At 46.7% G+C, this 21,632-nt stretch overlaps 1 protein-coding gene across 2 annotated transcripts in view; it reads right to left on the bottom strand.

The window, feature by feature from the left end:
- Positions 1-2,589: 2,589 nt before the first annotated feature.
- Positions 2,590-21,632, bottom strand: part of sn (fascin domain-containing protein singed) — a 65,529-nt gene continuing 46,486 nt past the window's right edge. For both annotated transcript variants that reach the window (XM_084604471.1, XM_084604472.1), the window contains exons 2-8: positions 14,778-14,901; positions 13,700-14,029; positions 10,425-10,654; positions 9,112-9,284; positions 7,106-7,262; positions 5,440-5,738; positions 2,590-3,943 (exon numbers count right to left, since the gene is read on the bottom strand). In XM_084604471.1, the coding sequence (XP_084460597.1) occupies positions 3,738-3,943; positions 5,440-5,738; positions 7,106-7,262; positions 9,112-9,284; positions 10,425-10,654; positions 13,700-14,029; positions 14,778-14,888 (1,506 nt within the window). In that variant the 5' untranslated portion in view covers positions 14,889-14,901 and the 3' untranslated portion in view covers positions 2,590-3,737. The remainder of the gene's footprint in view (positions 3,944-5,439; positions 5,739-7,105; positions 7,263-9,111; positions 9,285-10,424; positions 10,655-13,699; positions 14,030-14,777; positions 14,902-21,632) is intronic.

Raw genomic sequence — 21,632 nt, 5'->3', positions numbered from 1 at the left:
TTACAAAATCATATGGTGATTGCAATTTCCTCCAAATCCAGTCAGACAGAATGGCAGTTTATATAAGGCTGAGTGATAGTGGTTTATAGGCTAGAAATCCATGTTTCATAGTGATGTCAATAGGGGGTAGATAGCATTAGGTGCTATGCTCCAAAGTAAGGCGGGGGAATCTATCCGGAAACAAATGGCAACCAAATACTCTGTGAAAATGCATGGGATGCCTGTTGCTAAGACGAAGAGCAGCATGTCTTGATCACTGGCTGAACACCCAGCTCCAAGTGGCTATTTTGCAGCTAAATATATTCTGTTAGTACAGCATCAATAGACGTTGGCTACTTTTTGGTCTGGATGCAGAAGGCAACTAAATTACATGTAGCAAGGTTGGCAGCACACAGCACCGCCGCACTGGGTGCTGCAGACCCTAGAAATGCTGTTGATGTTACATTTGCACACCTTTAATGTACAGATTGGTGAAAAAAAAACCGCTGACATACTCATGAAATGTGCTTGCACAGTTCAAGCACTCGGGTGTTATCTGGTCCATTGCAAGCTGCTGCAACTTTCATGTAGTACAGTTGAGGTCGAAAAATTGCGCTTTGTGATGAGAGGTAATCCAAAGCAGAAGCAGCCATCCTTGTTACAAGCTGAATGTAACGGCCACTACCTACCACTCCATTCAGACTAGTTCTGAAGAATACCCATACCATACTTCACTTAAATCAACCCCATGGCATCGAGTGATAATCACAATTGATCCTTTTTCCTCTTCTAGAGTTAACTTGACAACAGTGCTGTGCTGAAGTTGTACCTTGTTAGAGCTACGCCAAGATATAAAAAAAATATCTGGGGGATGGGGGACACATAAGCTCCGCCTTTAAGGGTACGACACGATAGCATTGGCTACCATCCGACATATAAAGCCCCTTACTTTAAACACGTCCTATGAATGTGCCTGCATGGCCTATAGGAGTAGCGTGCCTAACTTGGCATCGAAGGTCGATGCTTATTCCACTTTCCCACCTAAAACAACCAGAGTTGGCAGCTCCTCCGACCTTTCCGATATCATGTGGTGCACGGCCATGTCAGCTGCCAACTACCACCTGCCATCAGTATGCTCGTGATTTTTCGCTCACAAAGCTGACACCGGATTTTCGGTGCAACATTCCCTTTAATGAAATCGCATTAAAATCCCTAGCACAGGCCCCAAGTGCAGATGTAGTGGACCACAATGTGGATGCATAAGGACAAGACTTCCTTCGGCTCTGTGCTTGTGTGAAATCTTTAGTAATATGCATTGTCTTATACACAATAAATGTGCAGAGGCAGGTCTGGCTTGTTCCTCTGAAGAGGGCAGGTGTTTCACAAGTTTTCTGCAAGATATTTGTTAATGGAGGAAACCGAACACCACAGAAGGAATCTTCCAAACTTTGAATAACTCTTCCTTTTGGTGCTTGTGGATGGTTGGAAATCAGTAGCAGAACTCCTTGTGTTCAGAAGGTACTTGGTTAAATTGCCAATGCTTCCAGAGCATACCTGCCAATGTCCCGACTGGTATAAGGTCCCACTTGGCGTAGTGCTATACTCTTCTGGAGGTTCCATTGGCCACAAATGGCTGACTTAGGGCATAACCCTACTGTTGCTATGGTCGAGCTCTTGGTGGCAGTTTTATGTGAACTTGGTGCCACCTGCAGCTTCGCCAGACAACATCGAGGCATCCTGAGAATGTCATCAGGATGCCTCTTTGGAGACTGTGATCCTCTGCAAGCCCTTCAATGATCTCCGAAAAGCTTTCACAAGTCCTACTGTCTGGCCTCAGGACATCCTAAAATTATCCTCAAAATGGCCCCAAGGACTTTTGCAGCACATTTTCAGGACATAGGTCCGACCTTAGGACATCTTCAGCTGAATCTATGAATTCTTTACACTGGAAAGAGAGGTAACTTCTTTGTCCTTTCTCTCTGGAAAGATCTGCCAGGAATAGATGTAACATGCCCCCTTTCCCTCTTCCTTCACACTTTGCATGCCTCCTCTCTCTGCTCACATGGATTCCATTGCCAAAGAAGGCAAATCATCCAGTTCCTTGTCCAAATATGCAAAATACTTCTCGGCGCAGGCCTTTATGGATAGCAGCCTTTTTGGCTTTAATGAAGGGGATAGGAGTTCTTGGTCACTACCGAGTAACTAATACCATTTGCACTGAATGATGTTCCATTGCTGTAATACTAAACTGACACCTCTATTCTTCAAATTGAGTGATATACTATTATCCAAAGCAAATTTCCTGCACATTTCTTGTGAGGAACAGTGAACAAGTGGAATAAAGAACACCAGATGTTATTACCAAATCTAGCAATGCATTACCTTTCTCTTGTGAAACGTTGTCCAACTCTAAACCATTCATCTTCTGAAGGTTTGTCGATAGCTTACCTGCTCGCATTTGGTTTACTTGCACATAATATGTGCATTGTTACTGCCTGCAAAACACACTGCAGTGCTCGTGGAGTGGTGTGACAATAGCAAAAAACTTTGCAGTCCTTTTGGTCAGAGAATGCCTATGCAGTGGGCCAACTAATAAAAGAAGACTGCACGTTCATGACTGAAAAACTGTCTTTAATTGAATCGGTGTATAAACATACAAAATTGGTCACACTTAAACTGCAAAAAAGAAAGTTTACATCCTACACTGCTGGCGAAAAGAGCCATCCGTGCTGGTAATACTTTGCAATCACCTCTTTGTTCAAAAATACATCAGTCACAAAATAAAGAACACAGCACCTCTCACAAGCCTCTTCCTATTCAATAGGTGATGCAAAATGGTGGCGCACAAAGACACCAACAAATCTTCTATCCAGCGTTTCTGCAGGCTTTACGCAATTATGGAAGGAATGTCAGTTTGGCTTATCAGTATCAAACGGGGAAGAACCACGTCCATTACAGGAAACAAACAAACAAAAAAGATGGGGTGAAAAGACAGGTTACAGTTCACAGTCACCGGTGCACATTGTGTGGAATGAGAATCAGCTGTGCGCATTATGACCAACGACAGAAGAAAAGACTTCGGGGCTCCACAGGATGTATTCAGTCTTTTTTTGAGCATTTTAGGGCTATCTTGTGTGACCTAGCTTATTATATTACGACAGGTTTGCACAAGACCGGGGTACTAGCACACAACAATACATGCACGCACACAAATACAAGTCTAATGTGGCAAAGCCAGATATGATTGCCAGAACTACAGTATTCTCTCTCTCTTTTCGGACACTAGTGTGTTGAAAACATGTCAACGCAAGTTACTGGCAAAAAAATGTTGCTTCTGTGTCTCCACAAGCTCTCAGAGCTGTATTTCATGACACACTGCATAATCCCATAGTAGAACCAAATGCTTGTTCGTAAACGCTCTGTGGGAAGAGCCCACTTGTGACTAAAAAAATATAAAAGACAAGCTCTTATAGAGCCATCCACCATTGGAAGTTGCTCGAAGAGCGTACGAAAATCCCGCCTAATGTGGAACTTGATCTTTTCGTGTAATGCCAAAAGCATCGGGTGGGCAACAGGTGTGAAGAATTTTCTGTTGCATCGGTAAAGATGGAATTCAGACAAGGCTGTAACCTGAACTACTAGCAGGCCATGTTTTTCTTCAGCCAAGTGAGTCAGCGTGCCAAGAAACACAGAAGCTGAAAAATTCAAGGGTTGGGACATATTGCCACTTAGATCCGTAGCCAGACGGAGTAGGCAGCTCAGTACTCCCAGAGTGTGGCTTGGCTTGGGTCGGCTGCACCTGCCTTGAAGGCTCCATTCTTGTCAGCGTTGAGGTAAGAGCCTTCGGCAGTCTTCAGGCAGAGGCGCGATGGCTCACGAAGCTCAACATAGAAGCCACAGCTGTCATCGGAGTCGACTGACACTGAGCCGTCCTCGGCTATGCCCCAATACTTCCCATTGTTGCCTGTAAAGGAGATGCCTGTTGATCAGAAACTAACCCTTAGCGTCATAGGTCAAGACAGAAGACAGTTACTCCGGATAACGCCCTCAAACTGCGTTCAGCATCTGTTGCCTTTCACCTCATTCGTGGTGCATTACCTTTTTAAGATGCATCACCAACTAGCTCATTATGACATCTTCGTCACGCTTCCAAATTTTCTTTCATACAAGATAAAGAAAGTACCGCAAGGTGTATAAAAGATATATCTTTCTCCTGCCTTCTTAGCAAGGGTCTTCATATTATCTGAGCCTCACAGAGCTGGATCAAGGGCAAAATGAAAATAAGCCATAAAGAAAAATGTACTTGCTGGCTTAAATTCACTTCAAAAGTCAGTGCACAGTAGCGAGGTAACCTTAATGCAATTAGTAATGATAAATAGCGTATCTACAGGGCATCTTTTCATGCTATGTCATAAATACTATATAAATACTGAAAGTAAATATCAATGCAATGCTCTATAGTTTTAAACAACCTAGTGTGGCTATGCAGCCAAAGCTACAGGGGCAGAGATTTTTTACAGTGCGACTACAAAAAGTAGCTCAGGCATATGCGGTGTAAGTTGTGGTTTTTGTTCCAGTTCTGTATTCCTGTTGCATAATAGCTTTTAAGCTGGCAACTACGCGGAGATTGAAATTTGCTCCTTTACTTCCCTGAAGGCCTATGTGAAAGTAAATTCGCGACTGGTCAGTATAAACTTATGTTATTAAAAAGCACATTGTGAAAGCGTACAGCAGGAATCAGCGGAATCTCCAAAGGGCAGCGTATGACGTGTTATACTCGAACTGCAGTGACCAGTACCGTAGAGTATCCTTGATCGAAACATAATGTTAATGCGATGATGGTATATATAATATTCCCGGAGAAGTTTAGCAAAATTTCTGGAGGACAGCACATTCTGCTACAGAGTGAGTTGGTGCATTTCTGTTCTCTAGCTTTCGTTGCATAGCCACACAAAGTTGTCCCGGAGTATAGCATACTTTTTTTTTTTCAAATTTCGCAGACAGAATGCATAACATTGGTCTTGTTCATGCAGACATATTGAAGTGAGGCTTTGTTTACAGTGGCTGCTGATGAGGTAGAGATTGCTGTGTAAATTGTGGTGCTGCAGTTGAACAAAGAGGAGCAAATGTCTATGTAAAGAGTATAGCCAAAGGCCAGAAGAATGCCTCGACAGATAAATAAAAAGTGCTAGTGCTCCAAGTTATGCTTTGCTGTTAGCGATAGAAAGCTTTAGGCACTGCGTATGATGGCTCGCGCCACCATTTGCCACCAGTACTTAAAATGATGGTCATAGCTGGTTGACAGCCCACATTTTAAAGCATTTATACCGGCCTTTAATACCAGCGTAACACCTAGTATATCCTGAACACAATACATCTTGTTTAATGCCTGCAGGGAATAACATCACTCGTCTAAACAGATAAGCAACCGCTGGCAGCTTGGGTTCGAGAGGCAGGTACCTTTGAGGTGGCAGACACCTCGGTCAGCACGTTCCACGTGTACAATCTCGTAGCTGGCACGGTTGCACTCCAGCCGCGGTGAAGATGGCCCCTTGCGGCCGACGAAGCCCTGGTCACACCTCAGCACCAGTACGGGGCGGTTGACCAGCAGAAAGTGGAACTTGGCAGCGGGGTCACCGGGCTCGCAGTTGGCAAACAAGTGACCACTCTTCTTGGCACCAACCAACTTGCCATTGCTGGCCACCAGGGTCACACTGCCATCGGGCTGCCAGTTGAGTTCGAAGAGGCTGTTGGCTGACCTGCACGCAAGAAATGAAAATCTGCATTAGCAAGAGCAGGCGAGAGTTCACAGGGAACCACAGCTGCTGGTATCTTGTGAATTCCTGCATTTCACTGTGTTCTTAATTAAGCTGCTGATAGCAGTATCGTGGTGCCATGTGGTTCCGCCCAAGAGTAGGTCAAGGTGAAGAAGATGGCTGCACAAAGTCAAAGGAAACCGAACAAGAGTTGAGGAGGAGCCTCAGTCCACAAGTCAGTGTTTCGACGAGTCGATTTATCTTGATCTGCTTTGTCTACTGTTCCAGACTAGAACAAGTCCGCTTGTTGAAATGTTGGCTTATGGACTGAGGTTTCCTTCAACCCTTTTTTAGCTTCCTCTGACATGGTTTCTTCAAGCCATTGCATGCTCAACCAGTTAAAGCAAAGAACAGAATAATGGGGGCATGCTCCATGAATAAAACAGTCACCAGAACTAAAGTACAGGGCACGTTTAGTGCTTTATCGAAGGTGGTCACTTTTCGTCTGAAGAGATTGACATGCCATTATAAAAACTCTTGAGCAATGCACGCTGCGCTACGACACGAGTTACAAGGGAAGACGCCCTCCACCCTACATTCACAGATGAATGTGTGTATCTGGCCTAATGACAAGAGTCCTAGTTCCACCTTCTCGTAAGAAATGGAACTCTTGAACATACTTAAACCGGGTTATAACGAGAGAAAGCACCTGCCGCAGTGTTTTGGCTCAGAGATATCGGTCGGACGGGACACTACCTCGGAAGCCGGTGTGCTTGCCCAGGCGAGACCGCAAGGGCTGAGCTGCTGCATGGCGCGGCGAAATTGCAGACACGCAAACGGTAGATGATTTTGCAAGACCTTGAAACTCCGAATTAGCGCTTTTGCGCTAATAAGCTTAGGACAGAACATAAGAGAAAAAACAAACTTTCCGCAGTTTCTGCCATGCATGAAAGTAGTGCAGGAGTACACTGTAGCGTAGTGCAAGCAGTAGCCTACTGTTTCACTAAAATTTAATTTCCAAATGCCAACTGCACTTGAGCTATTAGTCTTGCTGTACAATGGGCTTTGGGCTATATTTAAACCACAATTTGGTTTTTCTGATGCACACTAGTGGTCTCGAATTTTATTTGCGCCAAAATGTAGTTGAACGCAACAGAAGTAAATCGGCAAACTCTAGCTGAACAGCACAGCCACAAAGCTGTTGTAGCAGATCATCCACAGAATACATCTCACAGATGACATCCCAGTTCATTAAAACGAATTTCTTGCCCTGGAAATTATGCTTACGAGTATTGTTCAACAAAACAGAATGTGTTTCTAGCATAGATTTTGTTCTGGGAAACAACTTAGATGGTCCCAATGTAACGCACCCCTTGTCGGCGTTTGCCTGGATGCCAGAGGAGCTCTCGAGGCTCCAGTACTTATCCTGCATGGTGCGGACAAACCAGCGGCCAGAGTCCTTGTCCCACTCAAGCTGGAAGGTCTCGTGGTCTGACACTTCATCCTGGTTGGCAGTGACGTCAACGCCTGCAACAAGAATGTGCTTGTGAGATCGTGAGCAGCAAACAGCGCAGCACTATGTGGAGACAGAAAAGTGCGAGAGGCAATCCGTTTGTGCTGTCTTGCCTCAAAGCACTTGTATAATCTGGTAATCTATTAGTAGATGAAGTACAGCCGCGCAAACCTTTAACTGGCGCGCAATGACTGCCGTTTTTGTACTCCTGCTTCTTAGGGCAGATAAAACTTGCCAGAAGGTAAAGATTAAGCAAGTCCTTGGTGAGCCGTCGCTTATACTTGGACTTTTCACAGGTTAGCTCCTGTGTAACGCTCAGAATCGCTAAAAATGTGGCCATCATGCGTGCTGGTTAAAGATTTGAGCGACTGTACACTACAAACAACCTCTACAATGCTGGTTTTTCAAAGCACAACACTGCACATTCTTATAAGAAGTGCCAGTTATAAGGAGTCTTACTTATAAGCAATATTGTAGGGCACATTATGATTTATTCTGGTAAGGACAAATAATAGCGCACTACTGTTGATGGCTCACAAAGGACCAGAATAATTTCAGCGTTTCAAGGCCACTTAAATGCAGGAAGAGAATTAGGAAACTTGAGTGTATTTACTTGACACAACTGCACTACGCTTCCTTTATGTATGTTAGAAGCTCTGTCAGCCGTTGTGGACTAGCAATCTTTTACATTCTGGTAAATAGTGAAGCATATGTAGTGTTCCGCATTCCATTGACAAGTGTTCAGTGGTCCTACCTCACTTTATCACTGAGATGGAGTGTTCAATGAGTCGATTTTCCCAATGTATGACAAATACGCCGGCCAGCCACGCTGCCAAACTTTCCAGAAAGCAGCTAGCATCAACAGGTACTGTAATACTAGAGGCACTAGAATGTCACACAGCTGAGGCTCGAGCTCAGCCACGCTCCAAAGGCCTCTTTAATAGCAATGAAAAAAGAGGAAAGAAACTTGTGTCTCAGCTATAGCTGACAATTTTTCTTTGGAAAAGGAGTAAAAGTTTAGTGTGCTGCTTGCATGCAGGACTGCATGATAGGAAACTGGAATTCTGTATGCACGAGAAAGCAGCTGCATAAAACCTCACCGAAGTGCTTCGTGATGTACAGGGGTAGCCAAAAGTTCCTAGGCCACAGGTTCTGCTTCTGGTCGGTATATTTTGGCACTTGAGATCCCATTAAAACTCAGTTATCTCAGAGGTTAGAAAAATGCTTATTCTACCCTCCATAGATATTTTGAGATTTGGGGCCATCATAGCTGCCTGACTATACTGCTTAGAAGCAGAGGGAACTTTGACATCCCCTGCCCACAGCTGTGCAACAGCAGGGTAGACTAATGGCTTCCCTTAAAGTGAGTCTACATGTGGCTGATGTTTACAGTGCCTATTGCTCAGATCAACACTATGCGAAACAAAATATGTGCAGAGATGGCCATCATATTGGTGATCTGCTGCTAGCTGCAACCATGCTAGAAGCTCTGAGCTGTTCATATAGTGCTTTTGACACTGCTGCACAGAACCAGGAAGAAGAGCCTCCAGTCAATAATTCTCTTTTCTGTTCTCAATACTTCTTGCCAGGGCATTAGTCCCATGCCTTCAGCATGAAGAAAAATGCCTCTACAATTATGCTTCCTCGAAAATGCACACTTGATCTGTGCTTTTGTGCATTTGGCCTATGCATAGGTACCCGTGCATTTGCTATCCAAGGCTGCCAACACTTGTGCGGAGAACACTGATAACTTCACTGCCAGTGACCACGCGATGGTCATGGAGTGTTAGTTACACAAGTGACATCGTTAACGGTGCAAATAGGCCACTAGCAGGTTTGCAACACAAGAGGGGAGAAACTGACCTTGCTTGACGGAGACGTACTTCCCATTAAAGCCCACAAAGGCCGCCTGCGGCACTGAATCTTCAAGGGAAAACAGCTCATCACGGGTCACCGAATTAGAGCGGGTGCGCATCACCGCCTTGGAGCCGATGGGGGACAGGTAGCGCAGGTTCATGTCTCTCAGAGCCAGGTACCTGCATTCCACATTGAACAGTGAGCACGTTGCTGTCACATCTCAAGGACCGGTCGGCTGTGCTAACTCTGCTCACTTTATCTGCCGAGTTGCACAAGCCACTCTTCTAGTTTTCTTTTGAACTCCACACTTCGAAGATGTCAAGTTTAAAAGGATGTAAAATGGCAGAACACAATATTGCGTGACACGTAGAAGACAAGCATACTATATGAAATGTGCATATTGTGACGGGGGTAGTCTGAATTGAATCGCACCTTCGATGGACCTTTTCTGCCGAAAAATGAAGATAAAGATAAGGTGGGCTTGAAAAATAAAGTGGGGGAGGGGGGGGGGGAATAACTGACCCACTAACTTCTTCCCCCATTAAAGAGACGCTGAAAACAAATGGAAGGCAACCTGTATCATCAGGGTATTATATTCTAATCGAAATAATGCAGCTGCTGCTGAGGATGGAGCTTTAATAATAAGCTTGGAAAGACAAAAAAAAAATAATACAGGCATTGCCATCACTGACCGATTTCACAAGCAAAATATGTGCGTCGACACCAAATTTTGTTCAAAGGTCACAGAGGCTACGTCCATTCATTTCAAAATGGTAGCAATAAGTCCACAGGTCACGAGTCTGAAAGGGTTGGCGAGGAGGAGGAGGGTTGGCCAGCACTACATATGTTACGCGAGGGTGAATTTCAGCTGGAAAAGAATTCTTTTTATATTGCCCAAAACCAGTAAGAAGAACCGCAGTGGCACTGGATGCTACTATTTCGAACAGCACTGAAGAGCAGCACCAACAGATTGTCCACAATGCCCAAAATAGCTTTCAAACAAACAGTTTATGAACTGCTTACCAGAATTTTCTGGCAGATTTAATATCTAGTTACTTCATCTGTCCTTACTTTTACCATTTTTATTAAATCAGTTTGAGAACAGCAAATAGATAATTACAGCTAGGAAGCTTGCTGTAACATCCAACCCTCCTGTGACATAGCACTTGGATCAAGAGTCTTGCTTGACGTATGCTCCACTGACCATGCAGTACAGTTGTTATGGAAACCAAGCCCTCGTTTGTCTTGCAGCTAAAAAACATGTCTGCACTGACACAAATTAGCCAGTACATGCAGCTTAATTACCAATGTGCACTCACCCAGAGTGGAATTCCAGGCTGAAGAGACACTCAGGTGCGCAGTTCTCAATAAGCTTCCCATCGGGGCAGAGGTAGCGGTCATTGCCAGTGTGCACGGCGTAACGACCGTCTCTGAACTCTAGAGTGAACAGAGTGTCCTCTCCCCAGGGCGTTGCGGCATCCACTTGGATCTCGTCTCCAGTGGCTGAGAGGTGGGCGTAACGACGGCGCCCAATGGATCTGATTGTCACCTGCAGCGACAGGACAGGATTGCAGTTGAATTCTCAATGATTTGATAGTACTCCATGCATACTGTGCGTGCTCATTCTTCTAGATGGGGTTTTGAAACTCTCCATCATCATCATCATCATCAGCCTGACTATACCCACTGCAGGGCAAAAGCCTCTTCCATATTCCGCCAATTAACCCTGTCCTGTGCTAGCTGCATCCACTTGACCACTGCAAACTTCTTAACCTCATCCGCCCACCTAACTTTCTGCCGCCCCCTGCTACACTTTCCTTCCCTTGGAATCCAGTTTGTTACCCTAAGCGACCATCGGTTATCCTCTCTTCGTACTATATGTCCTGCCCATGCCCATTTCTTCTTGATTTCCACTAGAATATCAGTAACTTGAGTTATTTCTGACCCAATCTGCACACTTCCTATCTCTTAATGTTACCCCTACCATTTTTCGTTCCATAGCCCTCTGCGTTGTCCTCAACTTAAGTAGAACTCTCTCCGTTAGCCTCCATGTTTCAGCCCCATAGGTGAGTTCAGGTAAGATGCAACTGCTGTATACTTAAAACTCTCTACCAATGCTGCATAAATGTGCCTACAACAGTCCTGTGGAACAAATGTGACTAGTTACAATGCACACCAAAGGTTTCCTTCATGTAAAATTATTTCTTCATCTCTTGAACAACAAAATGTTCTTTGCAGGCATTGCCGCAGTTGCAGATGTTTTATATTCACTGCAAGCAAAACAACAAGTGCACAAGAAAATGTCACCAAGCAGTTTCATGACTGAAATAAAGCCAAGAAGACTTGCTTCTGGCAACTTTGCAAAGAAGTGCCGTGGAGGCTGTTTATCAGCCAGCAACACATTTGACCATTTCTGTAGAGTTCAGTAAGCATCTTATCCCCGGGAAACCTTAGCACAAGAACAAGAACAGCTATTAGTTTGCAGTTTGGGCCTCCCCTCATATAGTGCTGACTATAGTGCCGATGTTCCAGTTAGGTTACCTGTGCAACTAATTGTGCACCTAACAGTGCAGATTAAAGAAACAGCATTTCATACTTTATCAATCAAACCTGAAGAAAAAAAGCCGAGGGCAAACCATCAGTTATAGAAAGCAGTACATATATATGGATGGATGCAAGAGCGCCACTTTTGAACAGAAAATGCCATGGCTCCTGGCACCGGCCAGCAGCCTTCCATTTCTCTTCCCGGAAAATCCTGGAAAAAGCCACCCTCTGATTGCTTCAAATGAAAGGAATTTAAGGGTATGATAAGAGCGTTAATGGCTTTCCTTACGTGCCCTTTCTCATATACATGCAATACTCGCTCAATCCCTGGTCACATAATATAAATGTGCCCATTTACTCATTAGCATGCAGTAGCAAGCCACTGCATGATCCTGCTGACACAGGTATAAAACCTCGCTTGGAGCACATCTTATGAATATGCTTTCATGGCCTAAGGGTAACGTGTCTGACTTGAAATTCAAGGGACCCGGATTTGACCACCATCTTGAAGGAGCTACCAGGCAGTCTTGTGACGGCACACAACCCTACGAACAGTCAGCACCCAGCCATGTCACTTGCCAACTACCACCCGCCAGAGGCATGCTTGCCATTTTTCGCTTACAACGCTAACAAGACGACAATGATAACGGCAATTGATTTTCTGCAGAACGAGGGCCTTACGACTGTCACTCTAAAAGAGGAGAATCTCCCACTCTGCTTGTAGGCAAGAGGAGGCCAGACTATAAATGTCTCAGCAAAAATTAATAAACGAAGCAATTACAAATGGAAATGGCTTAGTTTTTTTTTTTTTCTGGAGTTAAATGTCCCAAAGCGACTCGGACTATGAGAGACACCGTTATTGGAGGGCTCCGGAACTTTCAACAACCCGGACTTCTTTAAACAGCACAGACACCGCGCAGCACATAGGCGCCTTGCTTTTTAGCTCCATCGAAAAGCGGCCACCGTGGCTGGGATTCGATCCCACAGCCTTGAGCACAATATTCGAGCAAGTCGAGAGAGAAGAGTCGACGAATCGAAATGGAAATAGAAGTAATAGAATCATAATTGAACTAATTGGTGAGAGAATGACAGCACACCGAAATGTTCGCACATCAGTAGAGTCGAGTGCAGAAAAGACCTGCAAATGAGAAGGAGATGGGTACATGATCACAGTCAAAACTCGATCTAACGAAACCCGAGTTTACGAAATTCCCGATTTAACGAAGATATCTTGATTCCCTCTCAGACGACCATATGGTCCAAAATTTTTACTAACTCGAAATAACGGAACCAATTTGCTAACAAACATTTTGCCAAAAATTGAAGGGGAAAAGTCTAGTTCAGTCTATTCTTTAGAAAAAGCCCAAAATGTATTAACGAACCAATGGTAGCATTGCAGAAAAACTTCTTCCCACTTTTACCATACTGCGCGGTGAAATACGAGAGTTATATTGAGGTGAATTCATCAGGTGGCGCCATCAGTAAAAAAACGTTGAGTGCTGCTTGCAGACCCCTTGATCTGCTACGGCAGTTTGCCGGAACACATGAGGGAGGTGGAAGACGCCCTAGATGCACTTGAGACTTGACAAAATCAGTGCAGTCGTTGCTTACAAAGCGCATGCAAGCAAACATCAGCGACTCCTTTGGTTCGAAATAAATCTGTGGTCCCCTGGGGCCCATTTTGCCGAGGTTGCTTCTTTTCATAGATGCTGGCAGTGGCGATCATTTCCGCTGGCCACAATTTTATTTTCGGCGCATTTAGGCTTTGCAAATATGATGCTGCGGTACTGCCTGGATACCGCTGCACCATATAATAATCGAATTTGTCGGATTTGCTGAGCTAGCATTGCGTCCCTGGATATAACGTAGTTCCCGAATTATCGAAACGATTCGTGGCTCCCCTCAACTTTGTTAAATCGAGTTTCAACTTTATTACTATGATTATCATTATCATTTCGACCTTATCATTTCCAAGCTATATGGTCGCTCCATAACAAGGCCCATGGTTTCTGGTTCTCCTGATCCACAATGAGAAAAACAACAGCGCTACCTGTGGTCTGGCTGCGAGGTGGACAGTCCAGAGCTCAGCGGGGCCGGGCGCCTTTGCAACGCAGACCAGCTGGTCGGAAGAGGCGCCCAGGAAGTAGCCACGGTTAGTGTTGCGCAGGGCCCACTGGCCCTTGGCGTCCGCTGACACGGTGATCTGGAAGATGGCGCCCGGCCCGTGCTCCTCGGCATCGCAAGTGACGTTGCCGAACTGGTCCACGGCCAGGTAGCGTCCCAGGTGTGAGCGCAGGCGCACCGCCTCTTCCCCGGCGTCGCAGCAGGGCTCCAGGGTCCACAGTTGTTTCTTCTTCAGGGCGGCTCCGTTGGCATTGACCTGCAGTCGCGGGTCGATGATCGAAGGTCTTATTACATGTTAGCAGCGATCGAATTAGACGTGCACTTGGCCAGGAACTTATACGAAATGCAGCAGTCGAAGTTCCTTCGTTTCACGCACGACGTGGATCGCGATTTGCGGACGAAATAAGGTTTATGGTTTAACGTCCGACACCAACTCAGGTTACGAGACGCCGTAGTGGAGGGCTCCGGAAATTTCGACCACCTGACCATCCTTTTTGCTTTGAACACGAGCCTTAATTTGTCAAACATTGCGAATCCCGAGAAAGAAGACAATTGAAGTCATTTTCCAAACTACGTGAAACACTGGAAGTGGCCAATGTACCGAAAGTATACAATAGAGAGATTTAGCTTACCGTGATCCGCGATCCGCCACCGTGACTTTCTACCGCGATGGGCGGCGCGCTCAAGCTGATTGGTCCCGACGCGGCAGGTCTATGTGCCGACATCTAGTATGTGGCGCCATCTATTGGCGTCAAGGGGGGTCTGAGCATGCGCAGTGGAATGCGCGATGGCGGATCACGGTAGCGGATCGCGGATCACGATAAGCTAAAACTCTCTAATGTCACACATTTTGCTCGCGCATATATTACCAGAGCTACGCTATCCCTTAAGTATCGTGCGTGCATGTCCGCGAGCGCCCTGTCTCATCTTAGCGCTAGTTATATTTCGGAACGGACAGAGAATCTTGGCAACACTGGCACTGAACAAAGAACTGGATGCCTTACCTTGAAGCCGAAGGTCTCAGCAGTGAGGTACTTGTGGGCACCGTTGAGCAGACCCACACTCCAGGAGAGCGAAGTGGGCACCGCCTCTCCACAGCCGTTTCCGTTCATCATCTTGGCTAGGCTCCTGCTTAGAGGAACAAAAGCTGTTACACGATGTGCACTAACCAGGCGAGCCTTATACACTGCGGACAAACACTGCAGGAGCAAAGGTTTACAGGCGCCGAATAGGCAAATTTACCGACGAGAAGGGCTATGCACAACAGCAAAACGCCTCGGTTGACAAGCATTGTACAACACTCCGAGGCATATCTCGATTCGGCAGGATCAACGAATAAGAAATAGCACGTGCGTAGCCCCTACAGCCTCCACGGAAGCAACCACTGAACGTCCACTATATAACATGCATGCGTCTCGTTCAAACAGCAACCACTCAATGCGACTACCATGCATGCACCCGGTTCACACGATTAGTACGCAATCTCGGGAAAGCCAATACTCGGTGTAACTATATCGAGACTCGATATACGACGAGCTTTCAACGACGACATGCTGCGACACCATTTCTCCAAGATGCGGCTGCTGTAAAAGGTCACCGGGAAAATATGTATCAATAGAAGTAGTCCAACAAAAAAGCCCAGCCGCTTAAATAAAACGTATTTTTTCCATCAGATGCGACAATGCTTCACCACACACTGTGGCGCAGAGCTCATCAGCCTCACTACGCTGCGGTAGACCGCACTACGCATATATAGCCGAGATGCTTGGCGCACGGCGCGCGTTCGGTATAGCCTCTAATGTGCTATGCGACGACACGACACCAATTTCTGTTCTGTTACGTTTATCTATCGCCTACAGCCGTAAATTCTGAGCCTTTGAACGCACAGAGCTTTAGGAGCCAAATAAAACGCAATTGAGATTATATGAACTCAAACGTAACAGTACGACTGTCCAAAAGCTAAATTCTTGGCTCGCTGTCGCCTCCCTAGTGCCTCTTCTAAAGAGCATCTTCAGGCTGAAAACCAGCAGTAATTATACTTGATATAGCTGTTGGATGTGAAAATTGGCCTTTCTATTAAGCCGCGATGATCAAGCAGCCTAACCCATGTTTTTAAGGCCCCTTTAAATATAATAAACTTTGTATTTACTTATAAGTCCGATCTGGTAGTACACCGCTGAAAAAACAACCTTATCGTAAATCCGCCGCTGGAACACAGTTCACCGACTCGGTTATGTTATCAAAACTTATCAGCTTTCAGACGGCGCGCGCTTTTGCCGCCGTACACGCAAACTGCGCAGTGAAGTACGCTTGCCGTGAGAAGGCCAAGACGCGATGGAGGATGCCGCCACATTCGAGAACAGAAATGATTCCAGTCAGTAACCGCCATTTGGGATGTGCAGGTAGACAACGAAACAAATGCGGGCATGAGGTGTTGCTTATTTCGGCGAGTCTCTATTGAATTTTCCGAACAATCCCAACCGCCATTGAGGTTGCCGAGCTTGGTCGGCGTCGTTAGGCTTAGCAGTACAGCGGGCGCATGCGCACTGCGACGCCGGTTCGACGCAGACACGAGAACGAAATTTCTTTAGAAACAAATTAAAGGAAAAGACGAATGGGCACGGAGGCCAGCATTTGGTACCAGGAAAGTGAAACAGCCCGTTTCCACTACAGTATACACTGGTTGCGTCAATACCGCCATAATAATCACAACCAGAACGGAGCCATCGGAGGGCCCCAATGTCCCTTCTTCGCTCCAACCGCGGCGACCACGTTAGTCCAGCAAGTGTCTCAACCTCGTATCGATCGATGCGCGACTCAGCCGCTACGTTCACATTTTCAGGAAACCACTTTGCCGTTCTGGTTAGGTGATACAGAACTACGCAACACCCGTTCCAGGAAAATACTGTAAAATGATTCAACAGTGGCAAGCCTGGACACGCGCTGAAGAAAGTTCAAATAACATCTGTCCGATGTCGCAAATTATTCGTAGCCGTCGTACGATATATGCGGTGTAACTTCTCTAAGCGTCACATCTATGCGCTGTGGGGAACGCTGCGGTGGAGGACTCAGAATCTGAACTAATTTAGATCATAAACCATATAGGGAGCAAGTGCGAGGGGAGATCATTAGCGTGCACTGACGCCGCACAGCACACAGACGTCTTTTTTTTTTTGTTCATGCTGAGGGTATTCTGACGAGTCGGGATGGGCGAAGTGAAGTGTGAATCTGACACATGAACGAGAAGTGGAGCAGGAAAGGTGAGTGGCTTGGAATGGCGCTAATAGCGCCCAAGTGAACGAGCGTGCAGAGAGTCCGATGCCCAGCACGCAACGCGAAACAATGCTAGGTCGCCGACGTAGTCTGCCATTGATGAGAATGAAAATAACGAAAAATGCTTGCGCAGAGTGAGTATCTATACGTGCACACAACGAACTTAACTGTCAGCTTTTCTCTCAGCGCCTTTATAGAGCTCCGAGAAACTCGATTACTGCATAATAAAACCGGCTGGCTCACCTCCTTGCATACAATTACACAGCAGTCGCAACGTATTAACTCCCTTAACCATGCACTAAAATGAGCTCTCGAGTGGCGCACGTGGGGTCAGATGTGTCATATCGGCGTGTAGGCAATGAAGGAAAAAAGATCGTTATCCGGCCCTAAAAGCACCCGGAGTATTCATGTCAATCCACTACAGAAACACATTGGCCAGTCTAGAGTGCAATTTCCGCCTTAAAAAGAGCCCAGGGAAAGAGCTGGCTACTGCTAAAATTGCGGCCATGCAGGTGCCTAACCTATTCCGCCGTGACTTCTCCAGACTAACGCTGGATTGCGCGGCTCACTTACGGGTCGCGCAGTTGAACGGCAAGTATACATGTCCCAGAAAGCTGGATTCTAGCACTGCTAAAGTCGGGAAATTTCTACGAAAGGAAAAAGAATACCTTATAATAGCGCACATCACCTTGTTTCGAGAAGCATGGCTGAGACTGAAAATTCCCGCAAAGCCACGAAGAATCACTGTTGTCTATGGACCTCGACGCTATGCAAGCCTCTCTGCGTTCCGATGAACCACCACTTCGACGGTCAAGTATGAGGTGCTCCCAACGCTGTCACAAGTACTCGGCTTTGAAGACGTTTGCGATAGGCCAAACAAGGGGGCTTGCAGCAAGCTTCGCAAGGCCGGTGGTATTCTTGAAGAAGCAGGGACGATGGAATGCAGCACACGCTGATGTCTTCAGTGCTTCACAAACACTACCGCCTAAGGAGAAACCACAGAACCACAGCAACCTCCGCGTGCCCCGAGTTCACCTCTTCGAATTCCACCAGATCGGGTACTCGGCGATGTCGTAAGAAGCGACGAAGACGTTGCATAAGTTCCGTCAGTGGCGAGCAAACAAGATTGCAGAGGCTCAAGGTGTTCGCGGGGAAACCCAAGAGTTCCGAAAGACCGGCAGAGTACAGCGCTAGACCAGTGGACGAAGTCTGAGGAGGAGACAGAAGAAGCTTGGCAGGGAGGGGTGCAGTGGTCACGGGCAGCGAAGCATCTTCTCGGCGAGACTAGCTGCGGCGGACTGGACGGTCTACACACCTGGCATCCACACCGGGAATGCCCTGCTCGCAGACTGGGCACTGCGCCTTCTTGTGGCCGCCGGGGGCGAGCCGGCGCTGAAGAAGCCATTGGGGACAACGCGAACCGCCCGCTAACCCAGATGCGCCGCCGTCGCCGCATGCATCATGAAGCCCGTCCGTCCTCCCTCTCCCCCAGAGTGGCCCAGACAAGGGTACGGCACCCGCTAGCTTCTGCCGCCGTTGTTTCTCACCGCTTGTTGCTGCTGCTGCTGCTTCTGCATGCCACGGCCAGCACACGCGCGAGGAGTTGGAAAGATAGCGTGAGCTGCGTGTGTGTGGATCGGTCATCCGGAACCATCGCGTTCTTGGACGCCGCCTCGTCTCGGAGTTATCGGGACGAGTCGGATAACGCCGCGTGCCCCCTTTGAAGTGCGCGCGCGCGCATGCGTTGGCTGGCGTGTGGGAGCGGTAACTACTGGAGCGGCAGCGCGGCTTGTTTGCCGAGCAGCCTGGAAGAGGTAGAGGCCAGTCACCTCTCGGGTGGCGTGCAATGCCACGCGCGCCGGCCGTCCGATGTTTAACAAGCGAGGAAGGCTGGAGAGGATTTTTGTTTTTGTTTTTTTGCCTTGCGTGTTTCGGAAAATTGCACGCGTCGAAAGAGCGCGTTAGTGCGATAACAATACTGTAACATTGCCGCGCCCCTCACGTACAGCACACGTAATACACAGACAGCTTACGCTACTGGCGCGATCTTAGCCCAGTTACGCGTGCACCTGGAGTTATATTCGGTGTGCTGCGAGTCTGCTCAGACTGAAGCAAACAAAAGTGACCGTGCACGGTGAAAGTTGTATACTGCTCCCTCCAGTCGAAACGCGGATCAACTCATATCTGCTCCATAAAAAAAGCGATATCTGAAGGTGGCAACGTGGCGAATATTCGTCACAACCTCACTCACAAGCTGACGTAATCGCGGCCGCCATATTGGCGAACAAAGAGTGCAACGAAAAGCAGCACGTTATACTCTAACACATTACTAACGTGACCAAGATTTCCGAGTGGTTTTCAAACACGGCCTGGCTAACGTCAGACGGAAGTTACGTGTGCACACACGGAAATGCTCTGAAAAATCGGTTGTTAGCAAAGTGACCATCTATACGACGGGCCCCAATGAGTAGGCACTAGGCAGGAAGGGGATTCCGCGTGATGTGGTCTGCTTGACAAATCAAAAATGTTTTTTACCAGCTTTCTTGTCTTCTTTTTTTTTCTTTACAAGCGTAGTGTTTTGTTTATGTTCACTTTGCGCCTATTTTTTGCCTAGTAAAATAATGACCTGTGCCTAATTCAGCGCGCGTTTTTTTTTTCTTTTTGCTTTTTTACATCGCAGCGTACAATAATGTATCTTGTACCGCTATTGCCATGGATACCAAAATGCGGTTGGCAGTACCGAACAAAATGAATATATTTCAGCTAATATGTTCGACTGTGAAACCTGTTATGAACCGTCGTTCTTCACGATACACTCAAAATATCCATCTAACATACGACTTTACTAATTCCTAAATGTCTCGAGCTGCTATGCACAGCTTAAAATACACAAATCCGTGAACAGATTTTTTTTAGTTTAGAACCTTCAATGACCACGGTTATCCCAGACAAGTGTATAGCGACTCAAAGCACTGTGTCCGCACACAAATTCGAAAGCGGAAGACCCCAGCAGAGCTCCGTATAACGTCGTTTCGGTTCCGAAATTAAGCAGAAAATTACAGAAACACATCGCACTGCTAGTTAGTGGGCTCAAAAATCGGTGTTTCTGTACTGCTTCACAGTTAGCGCACGAAGATAGTTCAACTATTCAAAATCGGTTATCAAAAAAATGCACAAGTTTTGCTGGCGGATCACATTAATAATGCGCTCACGAATTATAAGCGCTTTGGAATATATAGCAGGAAGGAAAGCGATATGTGGATTGTGCACGCGCACGCACGATCGATCAGCAGGGTGCGGGAGAAAAAAAGAAATTACCGAGCGCGTTTAGAACAGCGCTTACATGCGTCATACAGGTAGTTTAAGTAGTTTCCTGACTGTATGAACACCAGAGGAATGAAACCGCCATATTGGCCTGCAGTTCATGTGATAAAGGACGTGGAGGAGCACAAAACGACCACAAAGTGTAAAACCCACCAGCGCAGACAGCACAGATGTAGACCACAATTTTTAAAATACGTACATGTTTGTAAACGACAACAACAAAAAAAAAAAAGTCACATTTCGTGCCCATATGATAGCCTGTTAACGTTTACGGTGGTTATATATTACGCATTCCATTCAAGCCAAAGCAGGACACATAGCTTCTATTGCCTCGTTTCTTCTGGTCGACCACGTGTTGGTAGCTCTCAACATTCATATGAAGAGACTAAAACTTCGACTGCAGTGTCAAGATTATTGCCAAGACAATCTTGATTCAACCTTTTCGGTTGAGAAAAATGTATCACTGGAGTTGAATTGAAATACATGCGGTTAGTATAAGTAGATCATATTACTGTACTTCGCGTCTATGGAAAGTAGTCTATGCCTACCCTAGTGCGCGAGTACGGTATAGATGTTCCCCTATGGGTAGTCCAGGTCAGTGACACATACAGACTGTCGCAAGTTAATAGCGCCCATTGTTTCGCAATGACCACGGTGTTTCGACTGAGTTTTTCTCCCAATAAGGCCACGTGCTCAGACTGTATGGTCGAAAGGAAACACACAACCCTGAAAGACAACCATTGTTAAAAACCTTCGCTACCCTCCACCTCCCCCCAAGAAAAAACACGCTTTCGTTCTGGCCTACACACTGTTAGAACTTATCAGCAGCGCCGACAGGCAGGCAGACCGCCAGTCTAATATGTGGTCAAAAAGGCCCGACGGCCGGAACTTGCAAACGCGCACAGCATCGTCGATTCGCTCTTTTCAGACGTCCGCTCCTTTCATGCCTTCTCCACTTCTACACACTGAGGCCGCAATCGAAGTGGTGCGCACGTGCGCTGCCGAACGGAACGGGTCGCTTTGCAAGACAGAGACGACAAAGAGAGAGAGAGAGCCCGCGATCCGGAACTGTCGAAAAAGAGACCACTTGCGCCACTCCTCGGGCGGAGGCGGGAGCGGAGCGTGTCAGCCGCGCGCACAAAGAGGGCCGGCCCCCTTTGCGGCCGCGCTCTATCTGCGAAGCCAGTGTTGCGGCACCAAGAAGAGGCGAGCCGCCGGGACGACGACGACGACTCTGACGTGCATACGGAGCAGCAGGTTTG

The sequence above is a fragment of the Amblyomma maculatum genome, chromosome 5 (genome assembly GCF_055883805.1).
Source record: "Amblyomma maculatum isolate TAMU_Amacu chromosome 5, ASM5588380v1, whole genome shotgun sequence".
NCBI classification, from domain to species: Eukaryota; Metazoa; Arthropoda; class Arachnida; order Ixodida; family Ixodidae; genus Amblyomma; species Amblyomma maculatum.
The sequence above is the reverse complement of the archived record's forward strand: the minus strand, read 5'-3'. Positions and strand labels throughout refer to the sequence as shown.